At 38.6% G+C, this 24,814-nt stretch overlaps 1 protein-coding gene across 3 annotated transcripts; it reads left to right on the forward strand.

Annotated features, from left to right (window-relative positions):
• The first annotated feature begins 714 nt into the window (after positions 1-714).
• Positions 715-24,439, forward strand: ap2b1 (adaptor related protein complex 2 subunit beta 1). 3 transcript variants are annotated; one of them, XM_044221722.1, is made up of 22 exons: positions 716-871; positions 3,444-3,498; positions 3,686-3,791; positions 4,595-4,730; positions 5,474-5,719; positions 6,778-6,968; positions 8,236-8,457; positions 8,988-9,108; positions 9,559-9,654; positions 9,994-10,109; positions 10,193-10,358; positions 11,339-11,437; positions 11,760-12,019; positions 13,269-13,461; positions 14,437-14,478; positions 15,745-15,897; positions 16,911-17,056; positions 17,282-17,411; positions 17,846-17,930; positions 18,790-18,876; positions 20,225-20,379; positions 21,933-24,439. In XM_044221722.1, exons 2-22 carry the CDS (start codon positions 3,462-3,464, stop codon positions 22,005-22,007), a joined length of 2,862 nt encoding a protein of 953 aa, XP_044077657.1. In that variant the 5' UTR covers positions 716-871; positions 3,444-3,461; the 3' UTR covers positions 22,008-24,439. The 3 variants fall into 3 exon arrangements, with proteins under 3 accessions (XP_044077659.1, XP_044077657.1, XP_044077658.1); XM_044221723.1 differs by having other exon boundaries at positions 743-871; positions 3,426-3,498; XM_044221724.1 differs by lacking the exon at positions 14,437-14,478 and having other exon boundaries at positions 715-871.
• Positions 24,440-24,814: the final 375 nt, after the last annotated feature.

The following is a 24,814-nucleotide window of genomic DNA, read 5'->3' on the forward strand; positions in this document are numbered from 1 at the left end:
TGCACTATATGTTTTGTATATGCAGTTAAGGGGCCTATACGTTTTATGTATAGGAGCTACTGGTGTGCGGCATGGATGACATTGGCATGTTGTGGGTCAAAATGTTTCTACCGTGTTCTCAATAAATGTGACAGCAGGAAATGATTGATTTTGTGAGGACCATCATTTAGGTGGTGAGTGCAGGTTGTGTACTGTTTGAAGTTAAATACTACATGAGCAGCAGCCTCAGTTGCATACTAAAGTTAAAATCAAATCAAACTGAAAGCATGACTGACATTTGAGTATTTTTTTATAGCGTCTTATTAAGTAAAAGTATTAAGTAAACAGTCTAAGTACTTCTTCCATAACTGCAAAAAAAAGTAGCTAAATATAACGATCATGACAAGGCCAGGAGGGTCAAACAGCCACAGTTCACTGTAAACATTGTTGTAGTTTCCTCTCTGACAGTCAGGATTATCATTGAGATCCCGACCAAGACTTTCCCCTCGTGTTACATTCAAAGCTATGGGAAATTGTGGGGCAGTAACCGGTCACGCCTGAAAGCCGTTGTAATTTAAATGTAAAATTTGCTGTGTGTGGTGTGTCCGGTCCTTTGCGCACATATATAGTGCCTTCTTCAGTATACGCAGATCCAAACTATATAAACTCCAACTATAGCTGTCTATATAACATTAGCTTTGTCGAATTTGTCACCTCCTGGTATGTAATACTTCCTAAGAGTCTCAACTCAATAGGGAAGTCGACCAGATTCCGATAACAGTGAACGTACCATCACAATCCATGTTCTCCATCTTCCTCCAACCAGGCAAGGGACCAACCTGCATCTTGCTGCCATCGTAACATTTTTCCCCGCTGACATACATTCGACCAGGTATGTGAAATATTTCACAGTTCAACATTTCTACAACGTTATTGCTATTTGTTTGTGATGTCGTGTCGATCAGTCAGCTGGGCAGCTCATCACATACGTTAACACAGCTCCTGTCAGCAGCAATGGAAACTGGGCCGCTGGTCACTTTTCTGTTTTGATGTCAGATTTAATGCTGTAACATTACAAGTCACACCCGACTAGAAAAGCTTGCTGATGCCAGTTACCCCATAATTGGTTGGTTTTGTAACCTTAGTTTGTCGTTATTAGCTAGCTAGCCTCGCTAGTCCAGATGTAGCGTTAGAGCCAATCATTAAACTAACGTTAGTGCATTTAACGTTAGCATGCAGCACGCTAATGATAACGTTAGCATAGTGAAACTGCTGTGGTTCGAGTTAATTGTAGCTAACTTGACATCACATTATCGAATATGTCACAACTAATTTAGGTTTAGCTTTCATTTATCAAGGTATTGGATGAGATTAACTTTACACATAGCAGCTATAGTTGATGTGAAAGTCATGTAAGATTATTGTTTAAGATGTAACGTTAGCTAGTTGTATGTACGTTAAGGTAACTCAAGTTGTATGTACTGCAGCAGACGTTAGCTAACTACACTACTGTGTAATGCAAGCTAGCTAGCACCTGTAATAAAATTGAAACATAAACCCAAATGGTCATGCAAACCAACTCTGTGAGACGCCATCTGAGTATTTAACATTGAACATGTCTGTGTAGCATCCTACAAACGGTACAAAAACACCAGCGCCCTGTTTCAGTTAAAAGAAAAGTATCACCTCCTTGGATATAGTTTACAAAAGCCAGCATCCACTGTATACTTTTATTTTCTGTGTTCATTTTGTCAATTTGTTGTCCATTAACGAGGACGAACTATTATAAAAAACCTGATATTGACATGGCCAAAAGTATGTGTGGACACATGAACATTTCACCCATAAGTGATTGTTGAATTATGTCATTTAAGAACCATGGTCATTTATATGCTGCCATAATAGCCTCCACTCTTCTGAGAAGGCTTTTCACAATATTGTGGACCCTGTGGTTAGGGATTAATTGCACCCATTCAGCCACAACAGCATTAGTGAGGTCAGGAACTAATACTGGGTAATAAGGCCTGGCTCTCAGTTGATGTTTCAGTTTGTCCCCAAAGGTGTTGGATGGGTTTGAGGTCAGGTCTCTGTGCAAGCCAGTCAGGTTTTTCTACACCAAACTGGGAAAACCATTTCTCTATTGACCTTGGTTTGTGTGCAGGGCATTGTCATGTTGAAACAGGAAAGGGCCCTCCCCAGACTTGCCACAAAGTTGGAAGCGCACTCTTGTCTAACATGTTTTGGTATGCTGCTATAACATTAACGGACCTAGCCCAAACTATAAAAAAACAGCCCCAGACCATTATTCCATCTTCACCAAACTTTACAGTTGGCACTGTGCATTCAGCCAGGTAGGGATCTCCTGGCATCTGCCAAACACAAATTGGTCCGTCAGACTGCCAGGTAGTGAAATCTGACTAATTTCTCCAGTCATGACGTTTCTACAGCTCCACAGTCCAGTGGTAGTGTGCTTTACACCACTCCAACAGACACTGTGCATTGTGATCTTAGACTTGTATGCCTCCTCTCCAACGTGGAAACCCACGTCATCAAGCTGCCAATGAACAGTGCTGACGTTGCTTCCTGAGGCAGTTTGGAACTCGCTAGTGTGTGTTGCGACCAAGCATTTGAAATGATATGTAATGCACTTGGTGGTCCAGTTCTGCAGGCCTGTGTGACCTACCTCTTCACGGGAAGAACTGTTTTTGCTCCCACACGTTTCCACTTCACAATAATGGCTGACAGACTGACTTATGGGAAAGATGGCATCCTGTGACAGTATGACCTTCAGTATAACCCATTGTACTGCCTGTTTGCAATGGTTGAGGGAGCTGAATGCACAAATTAAAAGGGGTGTCCACATACTTTTAGTCATATAGTGTATTTCCCTCGCTGTTATGATGGAGTTTCATTAAAAAGCGAAAATGTCAATAAGAAACATCAGGGTGGCGTGTGTTTCAGTTTTCATAGAAGAAGCTTGTAATCTTGAGATCTATAGAATAATTAGAAAAGAGAGAGATGCCACACAACAGGTATAAAGGCAGAAATGCTTCGCAAATGTACCGTCATCTATATTTGAATATTAATGCATACTGGAAAATGAAGTCCAAAATACCAGTATTGTTGTCCACTTGTCCATGTCGTATTCGATTCCAACGAATCTGTATGTACTAATTGTAGATAATAAAGTTAATGAAAAAGCCATTTCAGCCAAATCAGATAATGTTGGAGGCAGCACAGATAGACTAAATGACTGACCTTCATGGAACTAGTGTGTGGTTTGAGCATCACTATGCCACACAGTCACACACCAGATCAGGGAGGAAGAGACAGTTAAAACAAATGAATATTGAATTAAGAAATTAATTCTCATTGTATGTGAAAAGGGAAATTGGGAGTGGTTAAAGGGAATCATTAATGCAGATTTTGCTGATGGCATAATGTAGTGTATTTCTTCTGTACAGACTTTAAGGACCAAAGTCATGACGGACTCCAAATATTTCACAACAAACAAAAAAGGTGAGTAAGGACTGTGCTGTTATTGGTCATTTTCAATTCGTCTAGTGAAGAATTCATTTAACCCTAAATCATTCAGTTTCTTGTATTTTCACTTCAAGCAGCATTAAGGTTGGAAAAATAATCTTATTTCTGACTGTATATTCAAACTGTGCTGCTGCCAATACTCAGTGTTTGATTGATCTTCCAGGGGAGATCTTTGAACTGAAGGCAGAGCTGAACAATGAGAAGAAGGAGAAGAGAAAAGAGGCAGTGAAGAAGGTCATTGCTGCCATGACTGTTGGCAAGGATGTCAGGTACACAAGAAAATTTAAACTCTGACATAAACCAGACAGTTGTATAAATTATCAACTGACTGTGCTATGTCCAGCAAATCACCACATACTCATAGCATGAGTTAATCTTAAAGAAAAGGAGAAAATAAAATGGTAGTATTGTGGTAATTGACAGCCAAAAAATCTAAACTATCCTGAATCTCCCTCACAAAAAATAATTATGTTGCTAGTTTCTGATTCAGTTCCACAGGTGGAGGGCCGACTGGTTTTACCCTCAGTTAGCCCTTTGCCACTGCTGAAACTTTATGAAACACAATGTAACTTGTAGCCATTGTGACTGGATGTTCTTTTCCGCTGTTCTCCGTCTGCTTTGGAGACGAGTTCCTGTAAACCGATTGTGATTCGTCAAGCCAATTAATCAATACAGTGGAAACGCAAGGAAGAACCTTGTACCAAAGCATCACAAGGTTCTTAAAAGTGAAAAGTGAAGGGAACACAGACAAAGGTGGAAGTAGGACTGTAAGGAATGTGGAGAAAACGGTTTGTGGAGCATTTGGAGCTATGCCCATTTTCAAACGTTTGCACATCTGGCCAATCAAGCATCAAATCAGGAAACTGTTTGTAAAATTACAAAAATGAGGACCCCCATCAGAAGGTTGAGCTTTTCACCACTTTCAGACTGTCTGAACAACACTTCTGAGATAGTATATATTGGCCTTTAGGGTGACTTGTTTATCACATTGTTCATGATCTAATCATAGGATGAAAGAAACAGCCATGAAGCCTCATACTGTAAACTCTGAATCCTCTTGCTTTGCTATCAGCTCTTTGTTCCCAGATGTGGTGAACTGCATGCAGACCGACAACCTGGAGCTGAAGAAGTTGGTCTACCTCTACTTAATGAACTACGCCAAGAGCCAGCCTGACATGGCCATCATGGCTGTCAACAGCTTTGTCAAGGCAAGGCCCTAAATAAACTTTATTTGTTTTCAACTATGTATAATACTGCCAGGGTATCCAAAACTGTGACTACATCTACACTAAGGCAGATAAATCTAGTCTCCACACTCAAATGAAAAAGCAGCCTTTTCAGATTTATTTATTCTGGACAGTGTTTTTAAAGAAGCTCAGTTCTTGGGTAACGAAAAGATGGATTTTCAAATGTAACTGGTGTAGAGTGGACATGATTGTGCCTCCCACAGTTTCCCTACACAGGGTTCCCACAGGCCAGAGAAATGTAAGATTGTCATCAGAGCTACAAAGATATGTTGATTAATCAATTAGTTGATTGGCAGAAAATTGATAATAGATTAATAGTTTCAGTTATTTTTTTAAGCAAAAATGCCAAAAAATATCTGTGGTTCCAGCTTCTCAACTGTGAGGATCTCTTGCTTTTGTTTGTCATATATGACGTATTTGCATTTGATTTGAGTATATCACCTTAGGCTGTGGGAAATTATAACAAGCATTTTTATGTTTTATAGACAGAACGATTAATGGAGAAGATAAAAGCCAAGCTGTAGGAAAAACCATATTTGTTACTATCAAACATTAATCAGTTAGACATTTGTGTTAAATACACAAGGATACATTCTTTGGATGACTCTGACTAAGTCATAGAAAGTTTTGAAATTTCACTTTTAAAACTCAATGAAATCTAATGCGATTAAAACCACAGCTGCCTTTCTTGATTTGCCCTCCAGGACTGTGAGGACCCCAACCCTCTGATCCGGGCTCTGGCCGTCCGCACCATGGGCTGCATCCGGGTTGACAAGATCACGGAGTACCTGTGTGAGCCACTGAGGAAGTGCCTGAAGGATGAGGACCCATATGTGAGGAAGACGGCAGCTGTTTGTGTGGCTAAACTTCATGACATCAATGCCCAGATGGTGGAAGACCAGGGCTTCCTGGACTCCCTGAGAGATCTCATTGCTGACTCAAATCCCATGGTAGGTGTCCATTCTTTTCAACCTGAGCTTTATTTTCCTAGGTTTTGATTTCACGCCAAGACAGTCATGGAAACAGAGTTTGACTAACATTTTGGCATGTATATCTGTTGTCCACTCTTCAACACAACCCACTAGAATAAAGTTCAAACAGTTGAACTGGGGGATTTCTGGGATTAGGTGGTGCTTATGTGAGGCTCGCATGCATTTTAGTGTCAGTTGTTTGCCACGACCCTCTGCTGCTTCCAAGCAGAATTTACATGCAACAGAGGCAGGGTTAGCAGAGGTGGTAAAATGTATGTATACAGTACTTTACAATATATACTGTATATCACTTGCTGGGCACATGTTTTATCCAATACAGTCTGCACCGAGTTTCAGTTAGAATAAACATTAATTATTATTTTAACATTAGTAGATCTTGTTTTCCTCAAATATCCCCTCCTGCATATATGACTGATTGAGCCATTTGTCTGTATTTTTTCCAACTTGTAAAAATTCAGAAGCTTTTTATTCCCACATTGCGATGTGCTGCTCTGCTTAATTAATGCAAAGCGAACGTACAATGTGATTGATCCATCAGTCACTGTCACCAGCTGAGCTGAATCAGACAGATCATGGCATATCGTGTTTCGTGATCAATTTAGTTACCATCTGACAGCATAAAGTGTAGCTTCACTCTTTAAATACATGGCCTTTACTGTGTAATGTAGTGCCTCTACTCTTTTTGCCTGAAGATTATTGTTATATTTAATAGAAGTTAAAAAGTTTAGTTTTTACAGTAAATAGTATATATACTGTAGTTATTGGATATATCATTTAAAGATATAATTTGATATCATTTAGCCAATTGCATCATTTTAAAATTGTGACGCGAGTATACAGTGATAAAAAATTATAGCAAATCTGCCCACTTTGCTACTCTATAGCTGCATTAATTGTTAGGCAAACTCAAACCCTTAAAGATGTGTTGATATCCTGTGAAGTTGATGAAATCCAAATAGCAATAGTTACAGAGTTACTCTTTAAAGTTCTCATCACAGAACACCTCCGTTCTTTAGGTTGTGGCCAATGCAGTTGCTGCCCTGTCTGAGATCAGCGAGTCTCACCCCAACAGCAACCTGCTGGACCTCAATCCCCAGAACATCAACAAGCTGCTGACTGCCCTCAACGAGTGCACAGAGTGGGGACAGATCTTCATCCTGGACTGCTTGTCCAACTACAACCCCAAGGATGAGCGCGAGGCCCAAAGGTAGCAATCACTCAGATTAAAGTATGGGATGTAAGCTTTTGCCGATTGACCATCATATCGACTATTGGTTATTGAAGAGACCATTGGCAATTTTCTGACAATTTTATTGTATTTTATTTACTCTTTTGAGTGGTTGAGGAAAATGTATTTATGAATACAACTTAAAAAGCATGATCTGTCTGCTGTGGACTGTGGTTATCCTTTAGTAACTTCCTAAATATGTGTTTAATTTAGAACTATATATATAATATAAAAACATATAACATCTAACATCCTCCTGCACCAGCTGTTTCTCTGTCTGCCCTGTCTGCTCTCTACTCCTACAAAGAGACAGCTAACTAGGCTGTTATGTTAATTAGCAGAAGCCACTCTGCTTATTGATTTATTTTAGATTAATTAATCAGTGGAGACAGGAGTGCTATATGCGACGTTTTTTTTTTCTTCCTCCTAACAAAAGCTTCACTCTGTTAGGGAAGTTAACGTTATGGAAAAGCTCAATTTCTGATGGTGCTGTAGATAACGCTAAGATGTAATTATTGTAATTATTATTGTTATTTTATGTAATTAATTTTTGTTGTACTTCTTGTTTCAGTGAAACTAGTTATGATTAAAGGGCCAAATTGAAAAAATATATTTTGTCACTTACCTCTAGTGGTATAGTGTCTAGCCTTGCAGGTAGTTTACTACTACTCTTTCTATTGAAGAAAGACTCCCCAAAATTGTTGACAGCCAGGTCTGTGGATAATCCAGAGTAACAGTGACACTGTTTCTGGAAAGAGATAAATTAAAGTTAAAATTTTCAAATGTCATTTTTCAATGCTGTGAGCACCACAAAAACACCTCCATTGTATTGGGTTGGAGGCAGAAATCTCAGAGGCAGGACAAACAAAACCAAAGCTGTCTGCATGGAGAGATACCACTAGAGGGAGGTGAAAAAATATAAGTTTCATTTATTTATTAAATTTTTTAGGCATTTTATGACTTTATTAGATAACACCAGTAGAGAGATGACAGGAAATGAGGCAGAGAGAGTTGCAACAAAAGTTCCCAGCCAGACTCGAACCAGGGACGTTGTGGTTCATGGTTAGTGCCTTAACCCTAAACCACGAGGGCGCCACAAAAATAAAAAAATATGCATATTAAGTAGTATTAAGCAATCACTACCTCACTCTTCCTTCTTTAAATTATGAAACTCACACTTCATTCAGATTAATGTTACCCTCTATTCCCTTACTGACTCTCATCGTTCCCTCCTTAACTTTCAAAGCATCTGCGAGCGTGTCACTCCCCGGCTGTCTCATGCCAACTCAGCCGTGGTGCTGTCAGCTGTCAAGGTGCTGATGAAGTTCTTGGAGCTGCTGCCCAAGGACTCCGACTACTACAACACCTTGCTGAAGAAGTTATCCCCACCACTGGTCACCTTACTCTCTGGAGAGCCTGAGGTCCAGTATGTGGCTCTGAGGAACATCAACCTCATTGTCCAGAAAAGGTGTGTGATCACAACACAGAAGCTGGGTTGTATTTTTTGCTGCAGTGAACTTCATATTGCTACTATTTATGATATACTGTGTTGGCCTGAATATAAGGTGACACCCCTTTTGCAATACCTTTATTTGAATTAAGACTAAGTATATTTGAACAAAATAATGTAGGCATATATACCATACCATATATACCACATTATTTTAAACATTATGTGTGAATTAAATTACAGTAAGTAAATAACCAACAAAAATAAACTAATCACATTTGAAACTGTTATTTACAAGTAAATAAATTACAATAAACAAGACTTAGTACTATTGGTGAATGTTACCATCTCAAAAAAATCATCATTAACCAGTGGATTCAGCTTTTGGGGGATTTCCTGAGCATACAGCTGAATAACAGCTCTGCTAATCGGCATTCCTTTATTATTTATTTTTGTCAAATATTCAATCACACCCAAATTCCTCTGACTTGTTTCTTTTGGATCATGTCTTCCCACAGTCTTATGTGTAATGTGTTGCTTTTGTGCAGGCCTGAGATCCTGAAGCAGGAGATCAAGGTGTTCTTTGTCAAGTACAATGACCCCATCTATGTGAAACTGGAGAAGCTGGACATCATGATCCGCTTGGCCTCTCAGGCCAACATTGCTCAGGTACCTTATATGAAACACAAGTACATGGGAACGTTGTTTGGAGGATAATTTTGCTACATAGGGGTTTGCTGTCTTTTACAAATTATGGTTTATAGCAACAAATATTCTTTCTAGGTATATGCCTAGAGGGTGTATTTTTCATGTCTACATGATTGGAGGGAGTGAAATATATTGAGTTTCAGAATTGTATTTGGCCTTTCAGGGCTCAAAAGAACCAATATGTGGGTTTTCAGCATTGTGTATATATACCTACATATACTGGATATTAATAGATTCACTTTTTATTGTTCAAATCATGCTGTCCATTGTTAATAGAAGGTTGAGCTAAAATGTTTTTAATAAAGACATTTAACTGAAACTAATAAACAACTTAAAACAGTTAAATATATGTGTCTGGTGTTGTATTGTGCACACATACAGTATATTTCACTGCTGTTCTGTCACTTTCAGGTGCTGGCTGAACTGAAGGAATATGCCACTGAGGTGGATGTTGACTTTGTGCGCAAGGCTGTACGAGCCATCGGACGCTGTGCCATCAAAGTGGAAGTAAGAAATGCTCTCATCGCTGATCTCTACACTGAAGTCTTCTCATGTGCATCGCAGCACAAGAATCTTAATTCACTTCAGCTATGGATTGAAGCTTCAACTTTTTGAATCCACTTTAATTGCATGCAACATAAATCTGACTGCATCTGTTCAGTAATTTAGTTTATTAATATTCATTCTCCCACCTCGCTCCAATTTGGTGTAATACAAATTCTTCTGTATGTAGCAATACTTCGTGCCACTGCAAACAAATTGAAGTGATAAGTTGTGTTATGAGTTATTATGACCTATCACCGCCAAGTAATGGTGACATGGTCCTTCTGTCTTGTTCCTGTCCAGCAATCAGCTGAGCGCTGTGTCAGCACCCTGCTGGACCTGATCCAGACCAAGGTCAACTACGTGGTTCAGGAGGCTATTGTGGTCATCAGGGACATCTTCCGCAAGTACCCCAACAAGTATGTTTCCCACTTAACCCCTGAGAACTGCTCAACAAATAATAAAATTTCCTTCTGACTACTGAGATACTGGTGTTCTTCAGGTATGAAAGCATCATTGCCACACTGTGTGAGAATCTGGACTCTCTGGATGAGCCTGATGCTCGTGCTGCCATGATCTGGATTGTTGGCGAGTACGCCGAGAGGATCGACAACGCTGACGAGTTGCTTGAGAGCTTCCTCGAGGGTTTCCATGATGAGAGCACCCAGGTGGGTTCATCAAAAAAAGCATGTGGCAGGTTTTTCACTGGCAATTAACTGAGGTCCACTTGAACTGTGTACATACAGAATCTTAAACAGTTATTGACATCAAGTTCAGCAAATACACAGATTGTGAGATGCAAAAAGAGGGTCGTTACTCTGTTTTGGAAACTCCACAGCTGTCCTGAAAGGCTCATTTTGTAGTAGAGGTGAATGTTTTATGTTTTAATAGAAATGATATTGGAGAGTAATTCAGCCCAGTTGAGTTTATCCAATATAATACATCCATCCTCCAGGACCGTCCTAGTGTTGTATTGAAAGGTAAATTACTGTTTATTCAACTAGGGTCTTTCAAAGATATGGACATTGTTTCTATCAGTTATGATAACCTTGTTCTCGTCAAGCTAATTGCTGAGATCTGGGAACACGACATTGCTAAAAATATATCTGATGAGGCAAGAAACACAAGCAGTCAGACATTCAGATAGGTTGTAATAAAAGACAACAGTTTAGCCAGATTATTATTATTATTATTATTATAAAATACAAAATATATGAATAATACTAATAATCCCTCATTATACAGGATAACTGCATAAAACTATAGGAAGTACGGTAGGTCAGAGTTGAACAAGGAAGTTGGTCTGTAAACTGGCTTTTTTAAAAATCATGCCCTATTAAACAGCCAGAATGCAAATAGTACCAGTGACTTGAACCATTTCTCTCCTTGTGGAGTACACAGTAGAGCAGTTGTTTTCCTGAATGCATTGTAGATGTTTCTGTAATCCATGTTATCAGCTGTTTCCATGTGGATCCAACAAGGCGTTCATGGCAACTGTGACAGTGTGGACATCATCACACATCGCCCTGTTTGGCTATTTCCATACTTTGCTTGTTTCCACCTCCCACAGCGAGGATGAGAAATGGACTTTGGGAGGCATCGTACACTGAAAATATAATAATATAACAATGCATGCTTTGATTTACAGGTCCAGCTCACTCTGCTGACTGCCATTGTCAAGCTGTTCCTTAAGAAGCCATCAGAGACTCAAGAGTTGGTGCAGCAGGTCCTCAGCCTGGCCACTCAGGTGAGTGTTGTCCTTTATTCTGAAAGAAGAGCAGAGTTATAACAGTTTGATGATTTATTTATTCACTGCTTGATAATGTTGCCTGTTTTTCTTCTCTTACACAGCCCTGTAAATATCTGGGGTTTGTTTTTGCTCAGCCCATACAGGCATCCTCTGAGAAGCAAAGCTTTCTGTAGCATATCAAAATATTTCTTTCAATTGACCTGTTTATTCCAGTTGGAACCCTCTTAGCTACCATCATATTAACAACTAGTCCAACTGTGGTCCTCAAGATCTAATTATATAATTTACAGCACGTATTGAACTCTCTGCTCCTCTGCAGGACTCTGACAACCCTGACCTGCGTGACAGGGGCTACATTTATTGGCGCCTGTTGTCCACTGACCCTGTGACGGCCAAGGAAGTGGTGTTGTCAGAAAAGCCCTTGATCTCAGAGGAGACAGACCTGATTGAGCCCACCCTCCTGGACGAGCTCATCTGCCACATTGGTTCCCTGGCTTCTGTCTATCACAAACCCCCCAGTGCCTTTGTCGAGGGCAGCCACGGAATCCACCGGAAACACCTTCCTGTGCAGCACAGCAGGTCAGACACAAACACTGTGCACATTGTGGCGGACCCACATTTGTACTTTTCTACTGGCATTTGTGTTCCCTTTGATTATACTCGCATGGCTCTGGCCGCCTTTGGCCACCTTGCCATGTGCTGTCTTTGTGAAACATTCAACATGTATTTGTTTAAAGGATTTTAAAGTTTTAATTATTTATATATATATATATATATATATATATATATATATATATATATATAGTAGGAATGACCATCAGAGATTTTGCCATAAGGTAAGTGTCCCTTTAATATCTCTGGTTGTATTGTGGGGAAAGTTGGAAAAGATTGGATTTTTATATGAATTTTGTAATTCCAGAAAATATACTTTATCACAATATATAATGATACTGACATGAATTACTTAAGTTGTGATTGCAGATGTAATCTATATTGTCCACTCTTTCTAAGCAATATGCGTAAGCTAAGGGTTGTGTTAAAACCAGCCAACACATTACATGGTGGGTAGTTGTTGGCACTATATCAGCACTGTATCTGCTGTCGAATTAAAAATGTCTTCTTCCCATATAAAATGTTCACATTGTCCTCAATAACAACTTAAAGGAATTTTTGCTATGTCATCAGCTTTCTCATTATTCATGAACACGATCATGCAGATCTCTTACTAAAGTAATATATGTCATGCATGTGACACACAAGAAGGCAACATGTAAGACAAAAGTGCTGCATACAATATATGTAGACCAGTCTATATTTCACAGCGCATTTTATGCTCCAGCAATTGTTCTGGAGAACAGGACATTACCCAACACCCTGAAGTTATTACCCCATATCTCGCTGATATTCAACAGGGAAGAAATATCCTTTGTGAAAGGAAGATCCAGTGCTGCTCATTGACAGGAAATCGTGGATGGAAGGTTTCACTGTGTCAGCAAATGTTCAGTCTGACTGAAATAAGTTTGTCTAGTCTTAATAAGTAACTTCTGTTCACAGCAAATATACCTTTTGATAATTTAAAATCATAACTGACATTTATCCCTCTATCCCTGTTTCCAGTTTAGTTGGTTTAGTTTCAGCACAACAATGTAGCACAAGGTGACAAAATGTCCCAAACAAGATAAAATTAACCGACTGTGCTGTTATATGTGATTTCATTTTGAAGGCAGAAAGTTTGAATTTGAGTTTTGAGTTTCTGCACATTTCTGTTGGCAATGGACTTTTTAAGATACTTGTCCCTTACCAGTACTACTGTTTTCTACTGTGACAGCATTGATACAGGTGAGAGTCCAGTGAGCAGTGGGCCAGCAGCTGCCATGGACCAGCCCCATGTGATCCCCAGCCAGGGTGACCTGCTGGGTGACCTGCTGAACCTGGATCTGGGCCCTCCAGTCAATGTGCCCCAGGTCTCCTCCATGCAGATGGGTGCAGTGGACCTTCTGGGAGGAGGCCTGGACAGTTTGGTGAGCTTGAACACACACACAGCCACACACATTAATTTTGCTATAGAGTGGAAGCATTGGCTAAACTTGGCTGAAGACCCAATCAGCTTACTGTGCTTCCTTGTTTTCGTATCAATGGGACTGCTTATCTTGAATAATAGTTTGGCGTGGCGAGTCCAAAGGACAATAAGTTTATTACAGCAGCTAACTAACAACTAAAGATTTAAATCCCCCACTAGAAACCAATGGGTTTGGGGATGAGTTTCACAGACAGAGAGAGTTAGAAAAGTAATGAGACACATTATGGGATTTGTTGAAAATATTTTTTCTGTACTATACTGAACATAGTTTATCGATTCTGAACATAGTTTATTGGTCCTGATTAATGTGAGGCCGTTTTGTGGTCATCACAAGCTAATAAGATTGTGTGATAGTGTGGTGCTGACTCATAGGCAGCCATCAAATGAAGGAGGAGAGAGCCTATGCTTGCGTGTACTCTGCTCCTTCCTCTGATTCTTACTGTTCAACATAAAAACAACCCACCGACTCTTGGAGCATGAAAGCAAAGATCATTTAAGACTTTTATCTTAAAACAGCTTGTAATTTAAACTGCTAATATATATCACTAAAAATATTTTTGAAATGTTTTAAAATCCTGAATAAATGTGGTACATTAACATATTAATAAACACAAGTATTTTTCCAACATAGAGCTACATTAAGCCTTGCTGTAGTCTTCATCTGTTAATGGTCACTTTTCCACTTCTCCAAGCTGCTGGAATAACTGGACTAATTGATAATCTCCTTGCAGATTTTATTGCAGTCTTATTTTAATGTCTAACATACTATGCAGAGATGCTATTTTCCCAGAAAGTGAGGGCTCCTCTTGATGGGTTGCGGTTGCTAAGAAAGTCTCTGTCTCTGTCTTTGTTTGTGTGTTTGGTTTGTCTGTGATGTTTGGATGCTGTCTTTGGGGGCCTCTCTTCTCTCCTGTAGCTGGGGGGAGACCTGGGCGGAGGTGTTGGGGGAAGTCCAGCAGTAAGTCCAGCCCTTCTGTTTGGCAGTCTGCCTGTCTGCATTCTGCATGCTCTCTGAATTTAACACACCACACTCTCAAACTAGTTAAAAGTTTTTAAACCTGGCTTCTCTGTCTTCTCATATATTTTCAGTTAGAAGACCACACAGATGTTTTGCATGTTTTAGCCCATTTTCTGGCTAGGAAAACCCATCCCACAATTTTCACTTGCACTCATCTTTGTCTGGATAGGCCATGTATGAACATGCTTTAGAAAGAAATAATTTCAAGCAGGCTATACAATAGGTGATTGACAGTTCTCTCCTTCACTCAGACTCAATATGAACCTTTTTTTACACCTGAATGAAGAAGCTGCTGTTTCAGAAGTATTTTTCCCCACTCTGACTTCCCATTTTATTTTTTTTCTTTAAATGATATCCTCAATATTACTTACAGGTGTCTCCTGGATAATGTAACAATCCTGTACAACAGGTTTACGTTGTGGCTACCAGTTTTAATTATTTCAACTCTGTTTCCTGCGAAATCATGTTTTTCCGTCAGTTTGGCATTGCTGATGGCTCTAAAGACTTCATTACCCATGAGCCTCGGTTATAGTTGCTATGTATAAAGGGCTAGTGAGAAGGGGCTGAATCGATTCTGGATCCTGTGTTTCAGGACTTCGATTTTGTTGCAGAACCTGAACTTCAAAGATGTTTTTCCAGCAGTGTAACTGTTTACTACTTTTCATGTATAGTTACGTTGTCAACTCTAGACTCAACTAGAAAGTTGTCAACATGTAACTTGACGACTTTCTAAAGTGTACCGTAGTAGATTTTTTCCCGTTCTATTTGGTTACATTATTTGCTTGAAAATTGCTTGAGTTAAATAATTATTCACAGAGAACTTCACATCAGCTTTTAATGTTGTTTGCTGGTCTGAAAAGGCTGCATTCATAACCTTCAAAAATCGAAAACAAAATCGTATGATCATTATAGCTTTGTAATAAATGGGCGAAAACACACAAAACAAAAGGTATGGTCCTTTTGAAATTCATGTCACATTTGAGCTTGTTCACACTGTCTCTGTCATAAGGGCTTTGGATAATCACATAATCTTGCCATAGTTGAAATGTTGTTTTTCCTCATAATCACTGAAGAGTTGTATTAGTTTTTTCTTCTTTTGGCATGACTTCAGATTCTCTGTGTGACTCTCTTTGTAGGTTTATAGCTAATTGTCAAGTTGCCAGTGATGCTTACTAAAATTACGGTTACTTGTTGTGAATGCTTTAGGTGGGACAGAACTTCATCCCCTCATCTGTCCCCAGTACTTTTGCTCCGTCACCTACACCAGCACCTCCAGCTGTCAGCAGTGGCCTTAACGACTTGTTTGAGCTTTCCACAGGCATGGCCATCACAACTGGGGGCTACGTAGCCCCAAAAGCAGTGAGTTTACACAACTTCCGTCTCAGCAACTAGGCTGTAAAGGTAGTAGTATACTGAGAAATTAAGCTCGGCTTAAACAGAAAGCTTTGTGTTGTTTACAGGAAAATGAAAGTGGTATGTAGGGAATTAGTCACACCAGAAAAATTCAAAGAGCTGCATGAATGTTTCAGAAATCTTTAAAGGAAAATCCTGGCATATAGATCCCTATGCAGTTAGCCATAATGACTATTCCAGGGGGCTGCTTTCTGTGTTTTCTTTGAGTCAGACTCAGGGACAAGAGTTTAATTAGACAAGAGATTAATGTGAAAATCAGGTTTATTTGGAAAGCTCTAGAAGGCTTGCGCAGCTTGCCCCAATATATGTAGTTTTGCGCGAGTCCTTTTTTCCCCCGAATCTCTACAACAGAGATGGCGAGTGCAAAGTTAGAATGACCCATAAAGTTACAATGGCCACATTTATGGGAAATATACGCCAGGTTGAAATAAACCTGAATTTTTCCTTAAACAGGCTGAGCAACATTGGGCTCTGATTACAAGAGTTTTAAAACGCTAAAACAATATTGAAACTGGGTTGCCTCGGACACATGAAAAGAAAGTTCAGATTTATTTTTTTTTTTTAATGGCAACCTACAATATTCAAAAGTAACATTGCATCACACACTACACTACTCTCTTACCTCTGTCTTTGCAATCTGTTCGAAAGGGTCCACTCCATGTAAACCTCTATGTTGCACTTATTTGCTTGGCCATCACAGTATGTAGTAGGATGACGTTGCATTGCATTGTAGCACAAGTTTAGCCACGTTTTACTATATCATTTTTATTGCCGGACAAGCGTTTATGTGGTGTCGTTAAAATGAATGAAGTGGCTGTGTTTGTTTTTTGTCGGTTGGAACTCTTTTATGGAAATGTGTAACCCTTCATGGTCGGGCACTGTACCTACATTGGGGTTAAAAAAAAGTATATTAAATATATACCATTCATAGAATTAATTACACTGGTACTTTTTACCAGGTGTGGCTTCCTGCAGTGAAAGCCAAGGGACTGGAGATCTCTGGCACCTTCTCTCGCCGCCAGGGCCACATGTACATGGACATGACCTTCACCAACAAGGCCCTGCAACACATGACCGACTTCGCTGTCCAGTTCAACAAGAACAGGTCAGTGAGATGACTCGCAGGAAAAGTTGTGCTCAGCTACAACATAACTACCGTGAAGATGAATCAACATCTCTCTAAAACAGTAGAGTTGTTGTATGTGACTTCTTTATGTAAGCTAGATGCACCTCATAAATTGGCAACTGAGTGCATATATTGTAACTGAATACAGGTACTGAATGGCACTAATGTTTGATTTTTATTTGTTTGTTTGTTTCCTACACGTAGTTTTGGGATGATCCCTACCAGTCCTCTCCCCATTCACACTCCGCTGATGCCCAGCCAGAGTATTGAGCTCTCTTTGCCTATCAACACCATTGGGCCAGTCATGAAGATGGACCCACTCAATAATCTGCAGGTACAGAAGCACTCACTCACCAGACATTTGAACAGCAGCGCAACACATTTAAAAGGTACAGACCAACATTTGTTGTTGCGTCCCTCACGAAACTAATAGTCTAATAGGCTAATAGTCGGGGGTATCATTGAGTGTCTGTGGCTGACCATCATTTGTACTTTTTGTGTCTCCTGCAGCTTTGAAACTAGCCAGCCAGTCATTCAGCCAATTGAGCATGTTGAATCTTAATTCAATATTAATTAAGCAATTTCTGTTGTTAAAATGTGTTATGTAATTTATGTTGTCATATGAACTAGTATGACAATAATTTAAACCTCAGCACATCTCAGCCGTACAAAACAAGCATGACGAGTACAAGAGTTTTGGAACATTGCTTGTTATGGCCAAGTTATCTAATGTCAAACCCACATTCTCTTTTGTTAATTTGTACACAGGTGGCTGTGAAGAACAGCATCGATGTCTTCTACTTCAGCGTACTCATCCCTCTCAATATATTCTTTGTGGAGGATGGAAAAATGGGTATGATTGTTACTCACAGCTTTATAAAACAGCATCACATCTCTCCACACCATCACTATCACACCATTACATCAATGGTAAATAATATCTTCCACAATCATTGAAGCAGAAATAAAATATTACTTGGAAAATGTTTATTTATATAGTTCTCACACTGAATGTGAAATGGTTTATAAAATACATTTACTGTAGAGTTTAAGACAGAAAGTACTGCTGTGAGATTACAGCTAATTGAAGATTAATTTAAAAGTTTAAAGTCAGGTTTGAGCTGTATCTATGGAAGCAAACACTTGCCAGAAAGATTTGAATCTTAGAAACCGCTGAAAATCGAATGATTCATTAGTAAATTTAATTAATACCGAATCCTTAATGTTGCAATTTAAATACCACTGAATTTACAGCACTGAAATATTTTCCTTTGAAAACCTTCTGTCCTGTTTGAAATTTTAAATAGTCAAGCAATTTCAAAATTCACAAATGTCAAAACATATCCAAATTGGTCAAATTCAACAGGCTCAGGTCCTAAAATTCAAATCATAAAAAAATTGCGTTGCTCGGGTCAAATTCAGACGCTTAACTTCAAGATATTGAATTGAAACTTGAGCATCTGGTTATACCAAGATTAAACAATCAAGCCTAAATAGGATGGATCGGATCTCAGCCTGTTTTAAAACAAGAACATGAACATGATGACTACATACATGATATTCTAAAAGACTGGCCATTATTCCATATGTATAAACCATCCAGTAATGTGTAGTGCTTCTCTGTGTGGAAAATAAATTTTGGCTTCCACATCACTAATGTTGATAAGTTTGGTTTTTTTTTTGTCTGTTTGTTTTGTTTTTTCCTTTTTCAGAGCGACAGGTGTTTCTGGCTACCTGGAAAGACATCCCCAATGAGAATGAGCTACAGTACCAGATAAAGGAGTGCCACTTAAATGCAGGTAGGCAAATTTGTGAATAAGTTACCCTGAGTTGCGTAGAAATGTTTTCTAATGTCTTGTTCTTTCAAAACAGATTAGAAAATATCTCTTGTGGGCAAGTAACTTTGATCTTTATTTTATGTTTATTTTGTATCTCCTCCAAATGATGCCATTGTAGATTCATTGGTTGTTTTTCTTCTATGTCAAAATGAATTATAACAATATCCATGGGAAATATGATGTGTGGCTAAAAGGATGCCTTCACTGCTCACTTAGTGGTGGTGGAGTGGTGGTTTGCTTCCTGAATGCAAGTTAATTTATGTTTAGAGGATATAATATTTCTAACTTTGTCATTGCTGCAGTGCAGCTTTATACAAGCAGAATCATATTTACAACACTTAGTTCTGGCCTAAGTGCATTTTTTCCAACTGATCTGTCTTCACCTGTTCTGTTCAGGAAACATAACCATCTAATATAAAACCTGACATCAGTGATGATAGGCTAAAGACAACAGCAGACAACAAAAGGCAATAGAAAGTTTCTTGCTTGCAAAACATTAAATGATTTATTATTTATACGCTTCTGATGCGCATATATAAAAGATGGACATCAGAGTGAGTGTACTAAACTTCCAGATGAGCGGGCAACACATTATAAGCTCAGTGCTCTTCCTCAGGCAGCAGTGATAATTATAAATTCAGGAAACAAATTGTCATCCTACCCTGCAACAACCAACTCATTGTCCCCTTTTGATCAGCCTCAGCAGTCGTCAGGCCTGATGTTAAAAACATGTAGACTCATTACAGAACTAGGCTCAGTATCATTTTAAAGACTTCAAAAATGTCATCAGAAATCACATTTGGACTGATAAACTCCCAGCTGTTTTGCTAGGTACAACCCATCCAAAGACCTTACACTTTTGTCTGTTTTCTTTCTCCACCCACATGCCTCTCTTGGGATACTTCAACATTTCCACTTCCTCTCTACCTGAAGGACTCCTCCAACTTCTTTCCTTTTAGAAGCTGCCCATAATTGTGCCACTACTATCCTGGCAGCAGGATGGCTAACAACCCAGGGTGGTTGTTATTAGCAGGGCCCAGTATTGTAGAATACCTTGTCTGAAGGTTGCCAGTGCCAGTTTATTAAAATCCTCATAGAGCTAAATTACCGACAATTCCCTTTTGCCAGTAGTAGAGTTTGCATTAGCTCATGTGCACATTAGTGTTAGTACCTAAAGTGATTACGGTTCCAGTAGTATTTACAGCCTCTTGTGTGTGTGTTTCATTTGGTTTCTCTTTGTTCAACAATAAGACGGTAGCACCAAGTGGTGAGGTGTGTTAATTACGTGTCCTTGATTCTGGTGTTGCAGACACAGTATCAGGGAAGCTGCAGAATAACAACATCTACACCATCGCCAAGAGAAATGTAGAAGGCCAGGATATGCTCTACCAGTCCCTCAAGCTAACCAATGGCATCTGGATCTTGGCTGAGCTCCGCATTCAGCCTGGCAACCCCAACTACACGGTAGAGTATTCAACAATTTTCAATCAGCTTTTACTATTAGGCCTTCAGCTGTGCTTTATGGTTATTTGATGTCCAGTTATTTCTACATTATCTATTGAAAAAGGGCAGTATGGCTTCATAATATATGCTTCCAAATTCCAGGTGTCATCTACAAGGTTTACTGTAGAACTCTAATGCAGGTCATTTGGTTAGAAAGGGATGGAAAATAAGAATTTCAGGGTCTTGAAAAGTTTAGGAATTGAATTATTATTATTATTATTATTATTATTATTATTACTTTGGTCATGTATAATGATATAACACATTCATAGCCATTTCATACATTGTGTGTGTAGTAGTATCCAACCACAGTGTCTGTATGTTATTGTGAACTCTACCAAAATATTCAAACCAATCACAATATGAAACCGAGACAAGAATTTGAGTAATTATCAATAAAAACTATACCTAAAGGCTGATGATTAGTTAGTGGTTGTGTTTGGGGAAGTACTTCTGTGTAGTAGATTATAGGTGTATCTCTGTTACAAAGTAGGTATTTAGGTTTTCTATGTATATATTTTGTGTTTTAGGACTTTTTAATTTAAAATAGATTGAGTTTAATTGTAATGAAATGTGCTGTATAATGAAAGAGTCTTGACTTTTGACAAGCAGGATCTGTCAAAAACAAGACGTAAAAAAGGCATAATCAGAACCAGGATTTAGTCCATGTAGAGCTGCAACTAACAATTATTTTCTTTATCGATTAATTGTTTAGTCTATAAAATGTCAGAAAGTAGTGAAAAAAATGCCCATCCTACTTTCCCAAAGTCCAAGGTGACGTCTTCAGATGTCTTGCAGTCCTACCAACAGTCCAAAACCCAAAGATATTCAGTTTACAGTGATATAAAACACAGAAAAGCAGCAAATCTTCACATTGAAGGTGGATCCAGAGAATACGTACCATTTTCACTTTTATTGCTTGAAAATTTGATTAATTGATTATCAAAAAAATGATTCAGCTTTAACTCCATGTAATTTGATACTGGACAAAAGAGGGAGGAAATACCATGGTAACCACAGTAACCACAGCTACCTAAAAATGCAGTTTACTCGCTCATTTTTCCATGAATGATGGTGTTGAATCCTAAATGCACCCTCTCATAACTTCTTAGATGATTTGTTGTCATGATTATCTGTTCAGCACGGCTTGCCAATTTTCTCTATTTTGTTACGAGGAACGCTCTCACTGGAGTAAAAGGTACAGCCTGCTGCAAACTGAATAATTTTGGATAAAATATTTACATTTTTCTCACATTCAAACGGTAGTTCAAATTGTGTGTCAGCCCTAATGACCCATGGGTTCTCTTGAGAAAGGTAATAATCGAAGACAAAGTAAAATGTGAAAACATTCAATCACTACTGTTTTACCCCTGTGTCAATCCTGCAATCAACTGTGCTGTACAAGCAGTTTAAAGACAGAATTGACTTCTCTTAAAACACCATCTTTCAGATTGAATACGTATGAGTGAAGATGTCTCCTGTTGTAACTCTGTGTTCCGTCTCCATTTCCACAGCTGTCTCTCAAGTGTCGGGCCCCTGAGGTTTCTCAGTACGTCTACCAGATGTACGACTCTGTGCTGAAGAACTGACCTGCTCTAACACTTAGCAACTCTGCTTCTTCCTGACAACAAACAGCGTTTTATCATTTTCTGCCATCTGCAGCTAACAGCCAAAACAAGGGAATCCTAAATAATTTGGAATATTGGGTGCATTTTTCCTCTGAGAGATCAACAAGGCAAATGTCAGTTAATACAGAGGTATTGTGGGTGATCATCATACTGTAGTTCTGTATATTGTACTGAAGTTAAATAGTACAACCACTGTTGATGCTTCCTTTATTTTGGTTGTTGAAAGCATTGTTATATCTCCCCATTTCGATTTTTTTACCCAGTGAAAACATGTCTACCATTCCATCCTTAATCCTTAACTTAGTGTCTTAATGTTGTAAAGATGTGACTGATGGTGAAATTGTCCAGAGTGGAAAATACTTACTTTTTTTTTGTACTGTGTGTGGCTCACACTTTGATTTATTTTTGATACTTGCTTTGCTTCAGTTGTACCTACAGAATAATACCAGTGTTGATTTCTTCCTTTTGCCATTAATATGTGTGTGGAGAGTCGAAACCAACAATGTGTTTGTCAGAAGCTACTAATGTCTGTCCTACAGGTTTGCCTCCTCGAGGTCATAGCTTATATTACTTCTTGAGACACGCTAAATTGACAACTATTATACATCACATTGAGCAGCATATGTATTTTCTGTCATGACTTTAACACAGCTTCTTGTATTCAATGGGATTACTTACAATGTGTGCAGCATTTAGATTTTAAACATTACTTCTTCCTCCATAAGTATGAAACATTTTACAGCAATTGAAAAACTAAGTGAAATTCCAAGAAGTTGGAAAAAGAAAATTCAGACCAGAGATTACATAAGAGCAACTAGTAACTCTAATGTAACAACTAAATTCTGATATTTCATTGCTGCTTCCCACCTGTGGTTTTTCATTCATCTGCATGGAGGCATGTAATGTTGGATGGATGCATTCTGCTGATGCTCTGCATCTACAACACAGGTGATAAATCACAGAAGTAGGTGCCTCAGAGGTCTTTATTACAAAGATCCTTCCATCAGCCTTCAGCCTGTGCTGTCTTTATTAACACTCCACCCTTTTCACCTCAGCTTTGTGTAAACAGCTTTTGAATATTTTGCTGTTTTTTAAGCATTTTCTTTTAGGTGTTTTTAATGGTCAAATTAAAAAAACATAAAAACTGATGACCGGGATGCAACAGAGAATTCTAAATACAAAAGGCAAACAAATCTTTAGGCCATGTGAAGCAACTTCATGGACCTGTTATGGCATAATAGAACTTATTTGTACGTAATTATAACGTCATGTAAAAAAAATAAATACATCCAGTGTAGTGATGCATCTGCAGGCTGTGTAAGTGGAGGGTTGCAAACCGTCAGTAGAACAGGCAGTCAAGAAGCTTCTGACTGGCAAGTAATGTACAGTACATTTGTTTAAATTCAACTTGAAAGTTTTTGCTCATCAGCTTTGAACCACTACACAAACCACAGCAGCTATTGATTATGTGTTAACACACCAGTGCCACTCCGTTTTAAAAATGATATTTGCTAATTCATTTCATGTGTAATTCTTTTTGTAATAGCCCCATTTACTGCAACCACATAGTTGTACACGGCTTTACACACCTATATTGTCATTCATATTTATTGTGTATCTACCTCTGCTTGTTTCCTTTTAACTGGCTTTATTGTTGCAATAGCTTCAATTCTGTAATGTGCTTTAAATGTTTTCACCTTTTTCTTTTGCCAATGCCAGTGTTTTTGTAACTTGAATGCCATTGTTGTCAAGCGAGCTAAACGTTGTGGCAAGTCAGCCAAACCAATCTCACAGATTCTCGCGCTAATTAAATGCCATGCTTATGTTTAAGTACCCTGATTTCAATATAATCTTCTAATGTTGGCATTGTTTGTGCTATAAAACATTAGGGTGCATACACCTTAAGGCCCAGAGTTGCTCTAGTACAGTGTAGTCTAGTGATGGTGTAGTTTGTGTAGCTAAATTAAAATGGTTTGGTATTACCCTGAAAATGAAATGAAGCCTTGTCTCTATTCAAAAGAAAGGGCTTTTTCAGCTGTCAGTTGTGTTGGTGACACTATTTTCCCTCATGGTAATGTTAAATATGTTTGCGCCTGCATGAGCCCACTGTCCATTTTATCCTTTTTGATTTAGGCTGTGGATTTGCTCCAGTTAAAAACTAATCTCCCAACTTCATGTCTCTGTTGTAGATCTAATATTTTTTTAAGCAGCATTGTCTAAAGCACTCCCACAAATAGAAATATATACAAAACGGTTGCCAGCAATACAGAGTGTATGGAGTGAGCTAGCATAGTATGCAATGGAATATTTCTAGCATCATTGCTGTAACCGTGTTGTAAATGATTTGTTGTCGTCACAGTTCCACATCTTATGTCAATAAATTGTCAAAAGCATGATGCATCTCTGTGTGTTGAGATGTCTGGTATAAACAAAGCAGAGCAGATTTGAGAGATGGGTGTCACACTCTAATGGATGATCAGAAAGACGAGTGAAAATGCCAGATTCGTATGTTCCTCCATATTTAACACCACACAAGCACATCACAAGGGGCCTGTATCACAAAGCAAGATTAGTGGTTTAGCCAGCTATCACAATTTAACTTGACTAAACTTTTGTGGTATCCCAAAGCTGGCTCACTTTTAAAGGATAACTCTGGTGATATTCGATATTTTTCTTATTGTCAACAAATCCATGTAAAGACCAAAACAAACAATGAATTGATTCTAACAAGTATTGTCAGTTTATCCAAAGCCTGCTATATCTTATTA

This window comes from Siniperca chuatsi, linkage group LG14 (genome assembly GCF_020085105.1).
Source record: "Siniperca chuatsi isolate FFG_IHB_CAS linkage group LG14, ASM2008510v1, whole genome shotgun sequence".
Taxonomy (NCBI): Eukaryota; Metazoa; Chordata; class Actinopteri; order Centrarchiformes; family Sinipercidae; genus Siniperca; species Siniperca chuatsi.

What these genes read in the sequence shown, in the direction of transcription:
- ap2b1 (XM_044221722.1), top strand. Translation starts at nt 3,462, where the DNA reads ATGACGGACTCCAAATATTTCACAACAAACAAAAAAG. An exon ending in GTCCAGTTCAACAAGAACAG is followed by an intron (nt 17,057 to 17,281) that starts GTCAGTGAGATG and finishes TCCTACACGTAG; the next exon opens with TTTTGGGATGATCCCTACCA. An exon ending in ACCCACTCAATAATCTGCAG is followed by an intron (nt 17,412 to 17,845) that starts GTACAGAAGCAC and finishes ATTTGTACACAG; the next exon opens with GTGGCTGTGAAGAACAGCAT.